Source organism: Diadema setosum, chromosome 2, assembly GCF_964275005.1.
Source record: "Diadema setosum chromosome 2, eeDiaSeto1, whole genome shotgun sequence".
Taxonomy (NCBI): domain Eukaryota; kingdom Metazoa; phylum Echinodermata; class Echinoidea; order Diadematoida; family Diadematidae; genus Diadema; species Diadema setosum.
Window position 1 is genome coordinate 43,780,235 of NC_092686.1, and position 19,039 is coordinate 43,799,273.

General features: G+C 39.0%; 1 protein-coding gene across 1 annotated transcript in view; it reads right to left on the bottom strand.

Moving 5' to 3' along the window:
- Positions 1-19,039, bottom strand: part of LOC140246304 (sodium- and chloride-dependent GABA transporter 1-like) — a 31,027-nt gene that overhangs the window by 3,233 nt on the left and 8,755 nt on the right. The window contains exons 2-8 of the mRNA XM_072325771.1: positions 12,085-12,216; positions 10,045-10,306; positions 9,154-9,286; positions 8,476-8,610; positions 7,580-7,683; positions 7,241-7,365; positions 4,378-4,490 (exon numbers count right to left, since the gene is read on the bottom strand). Of these exons, the coding sequence (XP_072181872.1) occupies positions 4,378-4,490; positions 7,241-7,365; positions 7,580-7,683; positions 8,476-8,610; positions 9,154-9,286; positions 10,045-10,306; positions 12,085-12,216 (1,004 nt within the window). The remainder of the gene's footprint in view (positions 1-4,377; positions 4,491-7,240; positions 7,366-7,579; positions 7,684-8,475; positions 8,611-9,153; positions 9,287-10,044; positions 10,307-12,084; positions 12,217-19,039) is intronic.

Genomic DNA, 19,039 nt, shown 5'->3' on the forward strand with positions numbered 1-19,039 from the left:
GTTAAACGATATACACGAAATAAAATGCACTGCAGTCTAGTTTGCGATTCCTTTGTCAGTACCCATAAAGATGATTCATAATGTGGTTGGAATGCCAGGATTTCGTGCATGATGCGCAGGAGAAAATAGCACTACGAACTCTGCATACAAAACAAAGACTAGTGAAGACGCTGACATCGACAGTACAACGTTGAATGATAGGAGGCACACATATTCAGAATACAAAAAAAAAAAAGAACAAGCTATCTCATGTCAAAATCTGAATTGATCATAAGTTTAAGGTTGAAATACTACTAGACGTTGATTTGATGACCGCTAAATATAATTTTGTAACATACCCAAAATACATCGACCCATACAAACTATTTTCTGAAACGATTTTCTGGAAATCTCACTTTCCCGATCGAAACACTTCAACACTGTCCGTGTTTGCCGTTCTGAAATGATTGCGGGGTAGATACTGCGTCTAGTATGGTCGATATCATTCTCCATACGACATGGACACATCCGTTGGCAACCGTAAAGACGTCTGTAGTCTTTGGTTGTATTGTACTTATCTTTTTGCCACAAGAGAGTTACGCTTGAAAAAAATAATCTGCGTGAACAGAACATTTTTAGAACCATACTGGTATTACGAAAGGAAGGCTGTATTCGACGCTTTTCTCTCTCCTTTTTTTTAATTTTTTTTTAACAATGATCAAACAGCTTAGTAAGATGAAACCAGTTACAAAACCCGTTTAAATTCGTCACTAAAATGCAGTAAGGCAGTAATGGACAGAAACGCAAGGTACACACATTGTACACATATGGAAGCTATGGATACCACGTGACACATTTTGCATTTACAGATGATAACAACAGTAATGTTTATCTTAACATTAGAAAGAGCATACTTTTGTGCGAGAAGGGAAAAAATCGAAATATAGAAAAGGAACGAATGACACAGCAAAAGCAATGCGACACTATCTACTGTAAGTTTAGCTGTCATAAGATCCAAATGAACATAGTTACAATGATCTCAGCTAATCTGAAAGATAAAAAGTACAATAATTAAATAAAGAATGCATATACTGTCATCATTACTAAGAGTGAATTCCAACACATAGCGTTCACCTCGAGTGGCTGCTGCCTGCGTCAGAGCTAGTTTTGTATAGGTAAATGGGTAATCTAGAGGAAGAAAAATACACACTTAGCTACGTCACACAAGTGTTTGCACATGAATTCCCAAAATCATAAGTCTTTACAAACACCCCCCCAAAAAAAACAAAAAAATCCCCCAAAAACTTAATCACTCTGCTTTAATTCAAAGGCAGAATTCTTTCCATACAGTAGATCATATATGATCAGACTTTCATATATAATGTGATCTTGCCCCTCCCTTTGTGCTTTTGTTGTCATTTTTTTTTTCACGAACTTTGGTTCAAATGCAGTCGTTTGTCACAACAAAGATGTTATTGTAAACAGACATTTTGTTGTCGTTTTTTTTTCTTCCACGAACTTTGGTTCAAATGCAGTCTTTTGTCACAACAAAGACGTTATTGTAAACAGACATTTTGTCTAAGATAGATAGCTACGTGTAAATATGCTATAATGTTCTTCTCGTTTTTTCACGCTATCTTATTTTGTCTACTATAGCTCTACATCCCTCTAGCACCATTTGTCATAGTCCCTAGGATCGTACAAAGGCAAGTTCTTACCGGGAATAGTGATGCCTGATCCATTACGGTTGCATCGATCGCGTTTTCATTTTAACACTTACATGATCTTCAATATTCAAGCACAATAGCTTTATCGTTTGCTTGGTGCTTAGTGAAAGAGGTTAGAAGGGAAAGAAGCCTGACATTCAATCATGTCATCACATAATTGTCACTAACTCAAATACAAATTGCATGTTACATTCGAGTGGTGTATATGACATTCATTTGCAATTCATAATTCCTCATTGGCTCCCTACAATATTAACAGAGCGAGTTGACACTCAACTCCTATTGCTTGGCGTAGATTTTGAAACTGCTCTTTTGTCTATCTTTATCAAACCGAATGTCACGTAGAACACTTGATTCATTGTTGTTCATGTAAAAGCAGTTTATCTAATTTCCGTATTTTCAAGATAATACTGTTTCCACACTGATAGCTAAACATGGTTATCTGTTATCTCTGACAGACGATAGTTTGTGGTATGCTGATTTCAAGACATTGTCATTGTTGCAAACAAGGCTGGTGCTGGGTTTTCAGATAATGGCAAGAATTCAGATAGTGGCAAGAATCATTCTTTTCGATCTGAAGTTTCACTCTACAGTCTAAAGAGCTCCGATATCGTGAAAATTTTGCTTTGAGTGATCGAATTTTTAATCCTCGCATTATGTATCGCCTTTTGTTCGATGGAAATGATTGAACTGAATTTGGTCAGAAGATGAGATACGTGACGTCGCAAGCGTACACAATATGCTTCCCTGATCCAGCCACAGAGACAGTGAAAATGCAGGGGCGGATCCAGGGAGGACCACAAACGGCGCACGCCCCCCCCTTTATTTTTTCTTGAAACAAAAGAAATAAAAAGAAAAAAATGGGGGAGGGGTGCGTGCGCCCTCCCTTTATTTTTGTAAACACGCCCCCTCTTTACGAAATTCCTGGATCCGCCTCTGAAATGTATACGTAAAGTATACAATTGTACCATGAAGAGAATATTTGCCGCCATCCAAAATAGTTTGAAAAAGTTTGTGAACTGTCACCATCATTTATCGTCGGATAGAGATACCAGGATAACGGGGTCTTTCTTGACAAGGAGGTTCAGAGAAGTGAGCCGCAGCGAGATACTCGCATAGAACAGTTTGTGCCTGGCTCTGACAACATTTTGTGTCATGAACAATTTCTGGCTTGTGATTTTTATCAGCGAATACTTGATTGGCTGTAGTGCGTATTGTTTTCTTGGGACACGCATGAAGCATGGACGAGGTCACATAAAAAGCAACCAGTAATGGACATCTGTAATACTTCAATAGATCACAATTCCCCACATCAGGGGCTTTCGTTCACACGCAAGCATCGATCTGCTTTACCATATCTCATCGATACATCGCTTTGTCACAATCCTCGCTATCGAAAAGACGATTATCAAGAATAACAGCGAAATAGTTGAGCATGCACAGAAATTCCAAAATTTCTCCCTTTAATCAATTTATCATATAAACATTTCATGTTCTCAGTTTGCAATGACAGCAGCTCAGCTCTCTATTACCTCCCTGTCGTCGTTACATTCATATCGAACAGAGCCAAGGGTATTGATATGGAGTTCTGTTGGTTTTGTTGTTGTTGTTGTCACAGTGTGAGAAATATTGTCACAGTGTGAGAAATATCATCCATTTCTGAAGCGGCTCCAGTCTCAAAACTTGCAAGTTTTAAAATGGTCTGTCAAAGGTATGAAAAACGCACTGTGTCATTACTGGGTATTCTCTGACCGACCAAAAATCATAGAAAATGATTGGCAGCGCATTAAAAAACGGAAGCGCAACTGGTTATCAGCGACGCTCATCATGAAAGTAGAGAATCTTTTGCCTGAATGGAAATTGGAAATTTAATTCTGCATAAAATGCTTGCTCCGCAGTGACAATGCGCTGCCAAAATGCCCATAAATCGAGCTGATACAACAGCTGATTTCCGATAGGCCAAATCACCGGTTAGTGCCGCTTTATAAATGGATACCCGTAAATACAGGAAGGTATATCAAAGATAGTTATGAATAGTAAGGCAGACCCGTCTTTTGTATTTCTACAAAGTTATATGCATTCCGCCGTTCATAGAGAGTCAGTTATTCCGTTATTTCTCCGTTCTTGTTTGTTTGTTTTTTTGTTCCCTCTCAAGCACTGAGTGATATCATGCCCATTAATGACAAGTGCTGCTATGTTTAGATGGATGGTTGGTGAGAATGTTAGACAGGACTTTAAAACATGCAAGCCGTAAGACCATAAAACCACTGCAGAAATAAGGCGAATGTACTAGTATGTAAAGTTGTAGCGGACTCCGAAAAGCGTATCAATCGAACGGAACTTCTTTCAGAAACCGTTCATGAAATACCGAAGGGGGGGGGGGGGGGAACGCTTAAGAATACGACGGCCACGCGGTAAAGCTGCTGAAGTTAACAGCTTGCTAGCTTACTTTTTTTTTTTGGGGGGGGGGGTAACTTTTGCCAAAATTGCACATTCAAACATCATATTGGTGATTGTTGCATGTTATCATTTCACACTCTTCAGTTGGATTTATGTTATATTTTCGGAATAACTACGCCAGAAAAAAGATAGCTCCACACCCATACCCTTGGCTCCGCCCATCTGCACAGGAATTTGAGTAACATTGCCATGGTAATAGCGGGCAACTCACCTGGCTGTCCAAACCCAACATTATTAACATCGAGAAGAATAAGATGGCCCAGGCAGGTGCGCCGGGCATGTAGTACACAGCCGTCGGGTACGCCACAAAAGTCAGACCAGGTCCTGTTACGAGGTTGAGATACGAAGCAACAAGTGAGAGATAGCACGCGGTAGAACACAAAGAGTATAGCTTTCTTGTACAGGCAACTTAGATTTATCTCTGATCATTAGAAGCTACCACAATCAAAATCGAGAGGCATTTACATGTCTCAACAATCAAACTTTTCATATATATCTGGAAGGAATGCAGGTGAAAAGCTGCAGTCGGCTACCAATAAAGAGAAAGATTTTTTTTTTCCACACTGCACATTTACCTGTAATGTTGCCACGACCGCAACCAAGCAGACAAAATCAAAGACAAAAAAAAAAAAAAAATACGATGAGAGCATCACATACCAACCAATTAACAAAGTGATAATACTACTCCAACAGTAATACATTTTGTTCCGCGTGTTTCCCACTTACTTCTTACTTCTTACCGCGTGTTTCCCACTTACTTCTTATTGGGCTATTTTTTTTTTCTTCCTTTTCTTTCTTCCTTATCTTTTATTTTTCTCCTTGATTTTGGCATTTATTTATTCATTCATTCATTTATTTATTCAGTTTTCTTTTAGCAGGGTAGCCCTTTCAGCTCACTCGGAACTGCTCTGCCAAGGGGCCCTGCATCACGGACAAAGTACAATTTGAGTAAAAAACATAAAGTTAAAAACACGGTAACAAAGAGGGAACATAAAACAAAAAATATAAGTTCATATAGAGCGTACAAGAGAAAAGGATTGTACACAAGCCAATGAAACAAAAATGGAACGAAAATAAAATACAAGTACAATCAAATCCGGGAGAGAAAAAAAAATAATGGTATAAGAAAATACCTCACTAACACACACATCAACACTCACGCACGCACACACACACACACACACACAAACACTTTCACCTCCACATCAGTACACCGGCACCCACCCAAACCCGTACACGCACACATACGCGCACGCATATACAGTACATACCCACACGCACACATACCTACACACAACCACACCCATGCCGCCATGCACACAAAATGTCTAAAGTCTATCAATCAAGCTAAGCATTTTACATTGCCGTTTGAAAGAGTTAATAGAGGTGGCATTTCGGATGAAATCAGGTAAATTGTTCCAAGTTTTAGATCCACGATAATGAAAAGATTTTTTTTTATAATATTCAGTTCTGGGAAGTTTTATATTGAGAGGACAGCTAATTGCATATCTGGTTTGGAAAAAAGGATTTCGTTTTGTTATTAAAGATTGCAAATACGTTGGGGTCAGCCCATTGACGACTTTATAAACAAGGACACAATATTGATAGTGGATTCTCTGGGTGACTGACTGCCATTCTAATCTCTGAAGCATTAGCTTATGTGGGGTCAAAAAATCTGCGTTAAGTACTAATTGAGCGAATCTGTTCTGTAGCTTCTGTAACCTCGTTATGTAACAACTGGCTGCACTTCCCCATACAACATTGCAGTAATCGAAGTGAGGTAAAATCATGCTATAGTATAACATTTTAAGTATTTCACCCGGTAAATAACTCTGTCCTTGAGAGGTAACAGATCGTCCTAGAAAGGCATGCCTTGTTTTTTCTCATTGGTTACGCCCATCACACAACCAAGTGCTCTCAGTCGCCGAGCCAGGATTAAATTCATGTCCTTGATGTGAATTATTCGTAATTGCGAGTTTTCGCACATGCTTTGCCATGATCTTCAAATGAACGAAAATTTTGCCTACACTTCTATTCAGGACGTGTGTGTGTGTGTGTGCCAAAGAAAATCGCACAATGCCACAATAACTACATCAGGTTTGCACCTAATAAAATGATTCCTTATTAAGGAAAATAACACAGACAGTAGTTACCGCACAAGTATCCCAAAACCTAGATTGAATGAATTCAATTTTTTATTCATTTTTAACAAGATAAAAGCCTGCTATATCAGCTAAAAATACTGCTTTTCAACAAGGCCGTGCATACAAGTTTACAAAGTACAGTTCAAAATTAATAAGGTTATTTACTGTTTCCGATTAGTTGCATTTATTGCAGGTTATTAGTGGTAGTTGTTATCACTGTAGTTTATATCATTGCGTTATTCAGTTTGAAAAAAAAAAATTAAAAAAGTCTTTAGGCAAAAGGGAACTTAGATTAACTTTGACGACTCACGTTCGTGCCATTACTTTTCATTTATCCTCTTTACACTTCTGATGACAAAGTCCACACAAATACTGTCGTGTCATTAGGTCCATGGAGTTTTTCTCTCTTTGTTCAGATTTCACTCGGCTTTCATCGTTTGCATTATGTGAGTGTACAACAAACAAAACCACCCAATACCACTGGACCTTTGGTCAAGTTCGAGAGCAAATTAAGCTAAATGCCAACTGTGAGAAAACAAAATTAAAGCAGTAAGTGATATGAACACGTCCCTAATGAGCATATGGACTTCGTGTCATTATTGAGTGATTGATTTATTGGGACGGAATGAGTATTTAGTTTAGGTGAATTATATTGTCGGAAATGTTCTGGTAATGGCGGTACAGAAATCAGCTCAAAGAATCATGCACATGATAATTACACAAAACATGTTTTACCGCCTAAAAACATAGACCTGTGTACCAAACCGGCCCCGTGACACATTCAAATTGATATACTTTTTGACAACAGGACACCCAATATCAAAACAAATTAGCACGCGCTAATATTTAAGAGATATTTTCGAGCTTGATGTATACCTCTTTAGCCTATTAATTCTTGGGTCAAAAAGTGGAAAGTTTGAGTCTATTTACCTTCATCGACAACCTCTGACACGGGAACGCCTTGCTCATGCGCCATAAATCCGAGAATGGCAAACGTCACAAAACCGGCAAATAGACTAGTTCCAGCGTTTACTATACCTACAACAACAGTGTCACTGCGGGTGGAGAGAACACAATGAAATACTTTGAATGGAAGATCTTGACAAGAATTACACATTATAGCTTCTTCTTTTTTTCTTTCTTTTTTTGCATGCCAATTACGCATTGAGAAAAAACAACAACAACAAACAACGATTGTTTCATGCGGTATGAGGGCTAGAATGTGTGTGTGTGTTTCGTTGTAATTTGTTGGAAAGTTGCAACACTTACATGACTGAATTATTTCTGATAGGGTTGTAACTTCCAAGCGATATTAGTGATCCAATGCCCACACCATAGGAAAAGAAAATTTGGGTAGCAGCATCAATCCATACCTGTAGGAGAGAGAAAACAAAATCATTTCATGGACACAACTATACTACCACGATATGAATGATATCAAAATGACTACTGCATTTGGCACTTGAGAGATAATTGCTTAACTAAACTATCATTGATGATGTGGTTTTATTCCATCCCCACATTCCCGCTTCTTATGACAGGATTGTCATCTTGGCAAAATGAATTCATAATACATGTTAATGATACATTTTTATCATCACTATACCACCGTCAATATCACCATTACCATCATTATCATCATCGTCATATTTGTAAATGCAATCGTCACTTTATTATCATAATCATAAAGATCATCACCATCATCATCATCACCATTACCATCACCATGTAGCCATTACCATGACCATGACCATCAACACCACCACAACCATCACCAACACCACCACAACCATCACCCAACACCACCATCCTCACCATCACCACCATCACAATCACCACCATCACTACCATCACTCACCACCACCATCACCATCACCATCACAACAACCACCACCTTCAGCACCGTCACCATCACCACCACTACTAACACCGCCATCGCTGTCGGCACCACCATCAACATCACCACGGTCAACATCCTTATCACCTTCAATTGATATTGTAAGACCCAAAATTGTGTCCCTTTACCTACAACAACGACCCAAAATAAGAGTGTTACAATATCACCATTATGGGAATAATCATGCTTTATTTTGCATTAATGATGATGACTGATCACTTGTGTCAATCTAATCGAATACCACATCGGGGACTATATGTAAACCTACTGTGGGGGTCTTAAGGCGTTCCCAATCTGGAGTGAGGTAGTAATCAATGCCGTCTTCAGAGCCGGGTAAGGTGACACCTCGAATCAGTAGGGCAAGGAGAATAGCGTACGGGATGAGGGCAGTGAAGTACACGATCTAGTAGAAGAGCACACAACATTGATATGGACGGTGGCTAAGAACGTAATCAACAACATGTATCACAGTTTTTTTTATTTTGTTTGTTTTTTCCATTCTCATAGATTTATTAACATGTATTTATGCATTGGCTTATGCTGCTTATACTGGCTGCTTATACTGGCTGACTTGTGCTGACTTGTGCTGCTTGTGATGACTTGTGCTGACTTGTGCTGCTTATACTGGCTAATATAATGATATGCATATAAATGAATATTATTATGATGTAATGTTATTCTATTCTGTTAATGCTTGGGAAAATGTTTTGGTCTCCTTTTGGTTTAACTTTTAAAGAGTAGATCACATGATTTTATCTATGTTATCGTTATCATTCTTCCAAGTCATATCAGCTTTGCGTCAAATCAGAGGAAAAAACACCAGAAAATGTTTCTCAGGATGCCACTTTCTGCTACACGTTTTGATTGAAGTGTTTGATAGTTGTTAAACCTGCCAGATTTGACAGGGAGTTTAAGCGCTACTGCGAAGTTCAATAAAGGATAGTACCTTGCCAGTTTGTTTGACACCCTTCCATATACAGAAATAGGTGAGGATCCAGCCCAGAGCAAGACAGCCCACAAGATCCCACCGCAGCGACCCAATCTCATCGATACCATCACTGATGCCAAGGACTCGGTTTCTGCAGAGGAAAATAATAGATGTATCGAGTTAAAGTTACATAACGTTTCATAACATCTCTAACCTCTCAGAACCCATGGCTCAAAATGCACTGCTGTTGCGCATGATATTTTAAGCTTTGGCAATGTCAAGCGAAGTGAGACACAGGGAGCTACAACTTAACTCATAAATATCATCTACTCGACCACTCAACAGCGCATCTACATCGGATCTTTATATTAATTTATCTATTATAATCTATATCCACTTGTACTTTCGATGAAAAGCTATCTGCAATGACGGAATATCTATCAAAAGTTTGACGAGACTCAGATTTTATTCAACTGCATTGATGAAAACGGTTGTTGTTGTTGTTTTTCACCAGAAATGTGGTGGACAGACTTATAAGCATTTCCTGTGAGCTACTTAACTGAGGGTCTAACAGTTAGTTCGTGAAGATTCACACGATTTCAATTGACGACTGTGTGGAGAATATTACCTTGTACAATCGGGACCATTACATGTAGCATACTGGTACAGAAAATAGAATATTATTGAACTGTAGCAATTACATCAGACTTATCACGGTTTATCTTTTATGTTGATGCGATGTGATAATTCATGATACACTGGAAAACTTTCACAACATTCAAACATCGAGGAATCCACGGTGAACATTCTATTTTGAAATTTTTAGACATGAACAAGGCTTGATGAAAATAGATGACATAAATGCTTCAAATCCGTAAAATATACGGATAAGAAAAGGGTGACACTTACTCCCAAAATTGCTGAGCCGGCGACTGACCAATCGATTTGTTAACGAAAGTCCCGTTGGTGGAGCAAAAGAAGCCGGTCGGAGCGCTACAGTTCACCTGAAGCTCGGGGTCGTTGCAGTTGATGTCGTTCCAGTAGTTGTCGCAGTCTCCCCAAACCAATGTGGATCGGAAGGAGTAGAAGAAATAGAGAAGCGACCAGGCACAGATGACGATGTAATAGGTGTTCAAAATGGCCGAGATCGTCGCCCCTGCAAATCCCACTCCTGGTAGTGAGCGAGTTAAAAAAAAAAGAAAAAAGAAAAAACTAGAAATGTCGCTACGGCGACTGATGCCTCCGCCATAATGCATGATTCTCCCAATAGGTGTATAGTACAATGTCTTGACAATGTGTGATGACAGTTTCACATAACTGGCAAAATATCGAAATAACAGGTTTGTCAGAAATATCTTGAATGTTCACTGGCAAAATATCGAAATAACAGGTTTGTCAGAAATATCTTGAATGTTCACTTTCCTTTGAACCCCTGACTATTGACCCACGACTCCTAAATTCCCTAGATAATCCCTGCCAGTCAGTACATGCATATGTACCATGTTCCATGAAGATACATTGAACCATTTGCGAGAAAAGTGATATTGCAACATTTTCACCTAACCTTTGACCTTTTGACCTTTGACCTTATGACATGAAACTCTCTCTGGAGAATCCTTATGCAGTAGTACATGTCTACACTAAGTTTCAAGAAAATAACTGCGGGCATTGCATAGATATGGGGGAAATAGCAACATTTTTAGCATTTGACCTTGACCTTTTGACCTTTGACCTCTTGTCAATGTCACTAGAATCTACTCAACTAATTGTCCCATCATACATCATCCTTGGACCAAGTTTGGTGAAAGCTGCTTCATCCAGTTTTGAGTTATCACATAAACAGATAAATTCTAGGATTTGACCTTGATCTTTGACCTTTGACCTCTGTCCGATTTCACTGAAAAACTAATCAAGTAATTGTCCCATCATACATCATCCTCCAACAAAGTTTGGTGAAATTTGCTCCATACAGTCTTGAGTTATCGCGTAAACGGATACAATTTCATGATTTGACCTTGACCTTTGACCTTTGACCTTTAGCCGATTTCACCCAAAATCTTATCAAATCGTTGCCCCATCATACTTCATACTTGGACCAAGTTTGGTAAAATTCCAGTAAATATTACTCAAGTTATCGCGTAAACGAAAGCGGACGGACGTATGGACGTACGGACGTACGGACGTACGGACGTACGTACGGACGTACGTACGGACGTACGTACGGACGTACGTACGGACGGACGGACAACCCGAAAACATAATGCCTCCGGCACCACTTCGTGGCGGAGGCATAAAAATGTGAGGTTATAGGAGGACATTAAATCCTTCGGTGGTCAGCGCAGAAACACTCAAAGATTTGTACTTCCGCTATGATTTTCTGATTTTTACAGGCAGCTCTCACATCAAAATTCAACTGGTTTTCGACTTTATTGCTGAGGAAATGATATTTTTGCTTTTCACTAGATGAAGTTCTTCACTGAATATATAAATGACAGGGTTTTGTTTTTTTTATCGACTACTGACCATTACTATTGCTCCCAACTTAAAAAACGGCTTTTTCAATGTCTCCAAACCAATTTTCTGGGTTCCAATTATCATCAGCAGGACGGACGACGGACGGACGACGGACGGACGCCATTTGGATCCCTTAGTCTCGCCTTCACCTCCGGTGGGCGAGGCAAAAAAGTGATGCGATCCCGAAGTCGAAGATTAATCCAACAATATATTGTATGACACACGAGTCATAATGGTGAATTACATGTCATAATACTTGCATTTTTCCCAAATCCTTTTAGTTAGCACCGATGATGCCCTAAAGATGTTATATGCGGTATCATCAAATCGTGTTTTGGGGTTGCTGCTTTTTTATTCGAGTTTCAAAAGAAGACTGACGAGAAGAGAGAAGCAAAAGTGACTTCTCTACGGGTAAAAACACAAAGTGCGACGAACCTTTCAGAACTGGGTAAATCTCCCATACGGAGATACCACCAGTTTGCAGCTGCTGACCGAGACAGACCTCCATAAAGAAGATTGGTACACCGCAGAGAACCAGCGAAATAAAGTACGGTATTAGGAAGGCGCCTGAAATGGAAATAAAACATATGCAAAATTATGATTAACAATGCCGCAATGTAGTATAATGGACAATGATTATAATATAATTGTAATTTCATTAATGACACTGTACTAACACATTTTTGTTAATTTTGATGTAGGATGTTGCGGGGGAGTAAAAGTACACGCACTTACTTATTGTCCTGACTCTTCCTAGTGTCTTTTGACCAAGCCGTCTTCGAGAAACAGTTAATTGTACATACGTACATGTTCATGAAAGTTTTGAAGATAATGTATGATAATAATAGCAAAGCTTTTAAAACGCGTTATAAAAAGTGATTCCACTTGCCCATTATCTCTCATACTACTTGACTGCATTGTAAGGTATAACTAAGTTCTTGTATGAAGGTGTTTCCACAATCCTTGCCTCATAATTGTGACCGGCCAGCATGACCATGCTGACCGGGACGGGGTGTCATGTCATGATGCACTGGATCATGACACACCATATTTTGGACCTCGTGCTCGTGATAGACAGAATATGATCTTTCTTTCTGTTTATAGATAGCGTGTTAGGCGTGCCTTTCAGAATCCATCTTGTTTGGTATAGTGAAAACTAAAGCTTTGAATTAGTATGATAACGAAGATATTTGCTTAATCATACTCATGAGTGTTAATTCTTCATGCACATATAAATCCAAGTGGAAATGGTTATTCCCCCACCCCTTCCCTTGAAATCTCAATTGCAATGAAAAAGCATGCAATATTGATGGACTATTGCTATAACGTAACGAGACTTAATTTCCATCGTTAACCACGTTTTCGTTCACACAGTGTCAAAGGTCATTAGAAATCGAACCATCATCGTATTTGTGAAGTATATAAATCGACAGATAACGTGATAACACTACACAGTATAGCGCCCTTAAGCCTGATACCATTGGGCTGATTAGGTTTAAATCAACGTCACTCTTCTTACAGTCATTAGAATATTTGTTTTAGTTCCTGATTATGAAAAAGAAAGAGAGGAAGAGGCAGGTACAAGGTTTTGAGGAATTCTATTGCATCTTAATTTAACGAGGACATGGTGGAACACATGCATGTTACATTACCCGTAATGTGTCAACTACCTACAGGTTAACGAGCTGGCAACAGTTGCATGTCACGGATAAACCAGTATTAAAGTTCGAATGGTTTTGATAACGAAATGGCCTATTGTGACACAATAATATCAGAGCAGTTGGTTTATCTGTTTATCAACCAGATTTAAACGAAGTTGACCTTCAGTATATACGATTACGCCCAATTCTGAAGTCTCTTTATCAACTCAAGTTTTGTAAGTCGTAGAAGACAACGATTATAAACATCCCCCAATGGAAATACCCCCCCCCCAAAAAAAAAAAAAAAAAAACAACAACTAAAAAAAAACAACTAAAAAAAAAACTAAAAAAAAAAAAAAAAAAAAAAAAAACACATCACCCGAAAAAAAGGTGACGGCTTGAATACCAATTTCTGGTACTTATATAAGAAAGAAAAAAAAAACCCTCGAAAGTTTCTCTATCAACTCAAGTTTCGTATAATAAGTCGCAGAAGTCGTAGAACACATCGATTATAAACATACCTCATGGATATATATATATTAAAAAAAAGAACTACAACATCACTCGAAAAAAAAAAAGGGTGACTGCATGAATACCAATTTCTGGTTCTCGAATATTAGAAAAAATAAAAAAAAATGTGGAAGTGAGAACCGCACGGAGGTCCGAAGTGATGTACGTCACACTGTTTCTTAAGGGTGATGTGGGAGTGAGGTGCATTATATCCGTTCAAAGTATAAGTGATAAGGGACGTTCGTCCACCCCTCATACAGGTAGGATCCTATTGTACAGTATACAGCCTTGATAAAGACAGTCACTAACCTTTCATTATGATACTTAAACATTGCTGTGCATCAATAATGACTAACCATTACATTCTAAATTCGTTGGATTAAAAAGTAATCTAATAAGACCATGAGGAGGGACAAAAAATTCACATAAGATTACAATTTTTGTCTACTGGGTAATTGATTTAGAAATTAAATCCATTAGATTTGAAATTAAAATTCTTATTTGGATTTGTCCCTCCTCATGGTCTATTAGATTACTTTTTAATCCCACGAATTTAGAGTGTACGGAGGTACATTAATCTTCCTGTATAATATAGACCCCATTGATTTTCAGCATGGTCATCGTGACGCAATAGCATTTTAGACACTACCCTGCGATCGTAAACAACGGCCGAGAATAACATTATTTGGGAGTAACCATGCACACATGAACTTGTTACGCTAATAATTATGTATACGTTTGTGTAACGTAGTTCAGTTCAGTTCAGTTCAGTTCAGTTTTTATTTCTGCATTTCAAAATCAATACAAATCAACAAATCAACAAAATACTTACATAGTCATTTACAGAGCTGATATTCGTAACGTTTGGATCATGCATACATTTTTTTTTTCAAGAACGAATATTATATATAAAAGGAGGCAATAGGAAATTATAAAAATGAAATGCAAGGGACCATCATCATAAGCTAAGCTTGACGAGGAAGATGGCCCCAGGTAAAGAGATACATAAAGAAAATCTTGCCACTCACTGAGTGGGGGGTAATTGTGCGAAGGGCACAATAAAGAGATACATAAAGAAAATCTTGCCACTCACTGAGTGGGAAGTAATTGGGAAGTAAGTGGGAAGTTATATCAAAGCTCTTTGTCACGCCAAAAGACAGAGCTGTCAAAGATTGCATGTATACGGATTGTATAATATCTAAGTCAGGGGATATGGATGCGCATGCGTGGTGTTTAGTAGTTCATCAAAATGAAATTTTCCACTGATCTTTCATAACACCAGAGGACGCGTGGTCAAGATACCAGTACGCATTGTGATCTATTTATGATGTCCAATTTGTTTGTTTTTCCATCACGATCCACCACGCCATGCTCAGTGATAAGTCCTTCTCGGTGATTGGTTGCCGTCTATTATCTTACTCATTCGCTGATTAGACAGATGTTAATAATGATCTAATCTTCTTTGCGCCATTTTTCCCTTGTTAATATTTGACTACACAATGGGTGTGTTACCCTGGTTCCAAACACACGCATAATGGGCGGAAAATCGACCTTTGTTTCTCTGTAATCGACTTGCATACAAAGATTAATCGGCGTTGCTGCGAGCAGTGAGGAAACTTTACCAAAGGATGCAACTTTGATCTGATCGTTCTGATGGTTTTTTTTTTCTCTTTTTCTTTTTGTGACATCATGGACTTAGTCCGACTCCATATCATAGTCGTCAAGTTGAGAGAATAAATAAAGGATCGGAAAATCTGAATATTTACCCACATAATATTCAGAAAATATATATATATTTTAAAAAATGACTTCCTCTTGCGATAATGGTTTAATGTCAATTCCTTAACAAGGGATAACCATATAAGTTACATTGCTGTTATCACACACAAACACATACAGACACTCACGCGCGCGCGCGCGCGAGCACACACACACACACACACACACACAAATCACCAACACAATAGTTGTAAACATAATGTATAAGTTAGGCACCTGTCTGTACGAGACAAACTGTAACGGTTGTTGCTGGGAAGTCTTTCCTTTCTCTACACACAATTTTGCGCCCCCCCCCAAAAAAAAAAAAAAAAAAAAGAGAGAGAGAAGATGATTAACCTATATGTAAAATCTGACCGAAAATGTTCCTCCAATTTCATCTGCTGTATACCCATTAAGCACGTCAATGCTAGCCAACACTGTAACCAACACTATAATCACAGTATGCAATATCCGCAGAATAGTACAATCAAACGTTAACGCTCAATTCTGCACTCATGATTATTTTTCATCATGCTGCCCTCGTCTCCTTGAAGTCTCTAGACGCCCATGAACTCGACTGAAGGCCACGTTCAACGTCCAGCAGCGCGCCAAACTACTGGTAATCACACGCATCAGGTTCCATGGGTACCAGCGTGTCTCAGCGGATCTCGGCTGTACAACTCTCGTACAGTGCGTTACGGATGGCGGGCCATAATTCGTCCTGCTGCATCATGATATTTGAAAGTGACCTTGGAAGACCTCACAAGATGCACCAGAATATTTTCAGCATTCACTGCGCAATGCAGCCGTGTTTATGTATTGGAAAGTGATATATTAAACTACATTACACATAAACTTCAGGATAGAGGTTGGCGTAATATCTTCCATTATTATACATGTATGTCACGATTGCAGAAATTCGAATATGAATTTGTACATGTGTACACTCCGCTTGAGTCAGCATTCTAACCGCTTACTATTAAGTACGATCTCTTACCTACTTTGTATGAGCATATATGGAAAAGAATTACTCAGTGTAATGAATGGAACTTTGATAGCTTTTTCTAGAGTGGGTTCTTCCATTGGTAGGGTGTTTGAGTTATCCATGCAATGAACATGCCGCACTGTCTTCTAACAAAATTTCTACAATGTCTTTCCCATAATTCCATGGGCTCCTATTAGCAACTGCAGTATAGACAGTGTCATGATGAAATTGATTAAAATTCTTGATATGTATATTCAAATACATTGTAAGTTGGAAGAGTATTTCAATGTCTCGTTACAATGGGGACGGTCTCAGAATTTGGCAACGGCTATCACTACCAACACCAAAGGGATTGTGTATCCATGAAGTGTAGAGTCTCCCTTTAATGAAGATGCATGGTGGTGTCTGGATTAAGCATCAGAAGTATCCTCATGTTCAGTTTCGATGCGCTGGCGGTGCAAAGGGAAGTGGGTGTTTCCCATCCCCCTTCGATCGGACTCAAAACGCGACTGTCGGTCAGTACTTCTAACCTAGGAGTTACCAGTGGCACGCTTTCAGCTAGAGATTGCATGGACATACGATCAGTCTAAGGCGCCTGATCCCAGGACCCCTGCAGGAAATCGAACACACTTCAAACTGTAGGCAGTACGTCTGGTGAAAACATCACGACACTGCTCAGCATCCGCATCATGTTATGTATTCTGTGCAATATTTTGTTAACCGAAAACTACACTGTAGTTTAATGTTGACTCTGCAGATAGAACGCTGACAAAGCACATGGTTCTATTAGGTTTCTTGGGTTACGGAAGTGAAAGAACAGTACAGCATACATTGTTATAGTGTAGTATAAATACTCGAGGCTCAAAACGCGAGAAACACATTCACTGATAAACCATGTTTCTGTGTCCCATGATCTAGTTTGTACTCACGAGGTTGTAAAATGGGCATTGGAGTGCAGCGTTGCTTCTGCATAGGAGTGTGGAGATTGCATCATTTAACTTTCATGATCTTGATATTCTTACTTTCTGTTTTTATTAATTGGCGATACACTGTAACCGTATATGGTTATTCCTTTTCAAGAACTCATATGACATAGCTATTATCATGACCTATAAAATAATAAGCTATAAGCGGTCTTTTCACCGCCTTAAAGCAGCATTATAAACACTATACTCAGAACACGACGAACTGTGTAGATTCCCTTTAGGGCTGAGAAAAGAGAACTCAAGATGAGACGTTTTCTCGAGAAAATCGTGACCCAGTAAACTGTTACTGAGGTGAAAGTTCAAGTTTACTGTAAACCCATACCTCGGCAGACAGCGAGTATAAATTGTTGCTGAAAGTCGCAGTCCTATTTGTACCCTGTTTACTTGAGTCTGAGATGAAGAACATCCCCATTCGCCCTTCTGCCATCACTGAGAACACACATTTTATTTTACCCCATCTTGATCCATCAATGACCATGCTCGTATATAGGCCTATATTACCCATGTTACCCATACTGATAATTATGTTAAAATGGGGAGGGGGGGGGGGGGCAACCTTCGGCAAAATAGTTGCAAGTCACTGAATACGCAATTGTGGAAAGTTAAACCGGATGTAACCATCTCCATTGTAGTCGAGGGTTCAGATCAATTACAAACACTTGATGGAAGTAGTGGCAGAGCAAAAACCAAATAATTAGATGATTTTTTTTTCTGTTCTTTTTTTTTAGGGGGGGGGGGGACTGTTTCCTTGCTCTTTTGACTGCAATCCTGGTTACCTGCGTGATGATTGCGAATCTGATACAAGCTCTGGATCTGAGGAAAGTTGCACAACTAGTTTGTAATGCACATGTCATGAAACTCAATAATCGCGTTAGGATTGATCATCGGAGAATCTTGAGGAAATACCATTTTCACCTGGAAGCTTACTGCCTAGACTATACCTCTGCCACAAGTTTGAAATAGGAGCATTAAAAGTCCATCTGCGTCACTTTTACGTGATGCACGATCTGGCCAAATGCCAAACAACCCGCGCGCTCTGAATTCTCGAAGGAAAGGTATTACGTTCTTGCCAACACAAACAGTGCAGTGAAGACGCGGCAACCACTTTCCTTTTTTTTTCTCTCTCTATTTCTTTCCACTTATTCCACGGCTGGAATGCTTCAAAGACATCTCTAATAAAGCTTTAAACACGAATTACCCTTTGTGTATGACGGCAACATTCGAGATGATAATAGTAGTTTAGCGGTAGTTGAATATCAAGTTATTGATAAATCACAATCCCAAACTAGAAATGTCGCTTTCGCGACTGATGGTATGCCTCCGCTATATCGCATTGTTCCCCCAATATAGCATATCTACAGTACATATTGACAATGCAAGACGAGTTTCACATGATTGGAAAGAAGTTGAAATGGCATGTTTGAAAGATTGATGGCAAAACCCCATGGTGCTGTGGTTGTTCTTCCGTGAACCAAGTTTCATTCGACCGTTGACCGTTGACCTTTGACCTC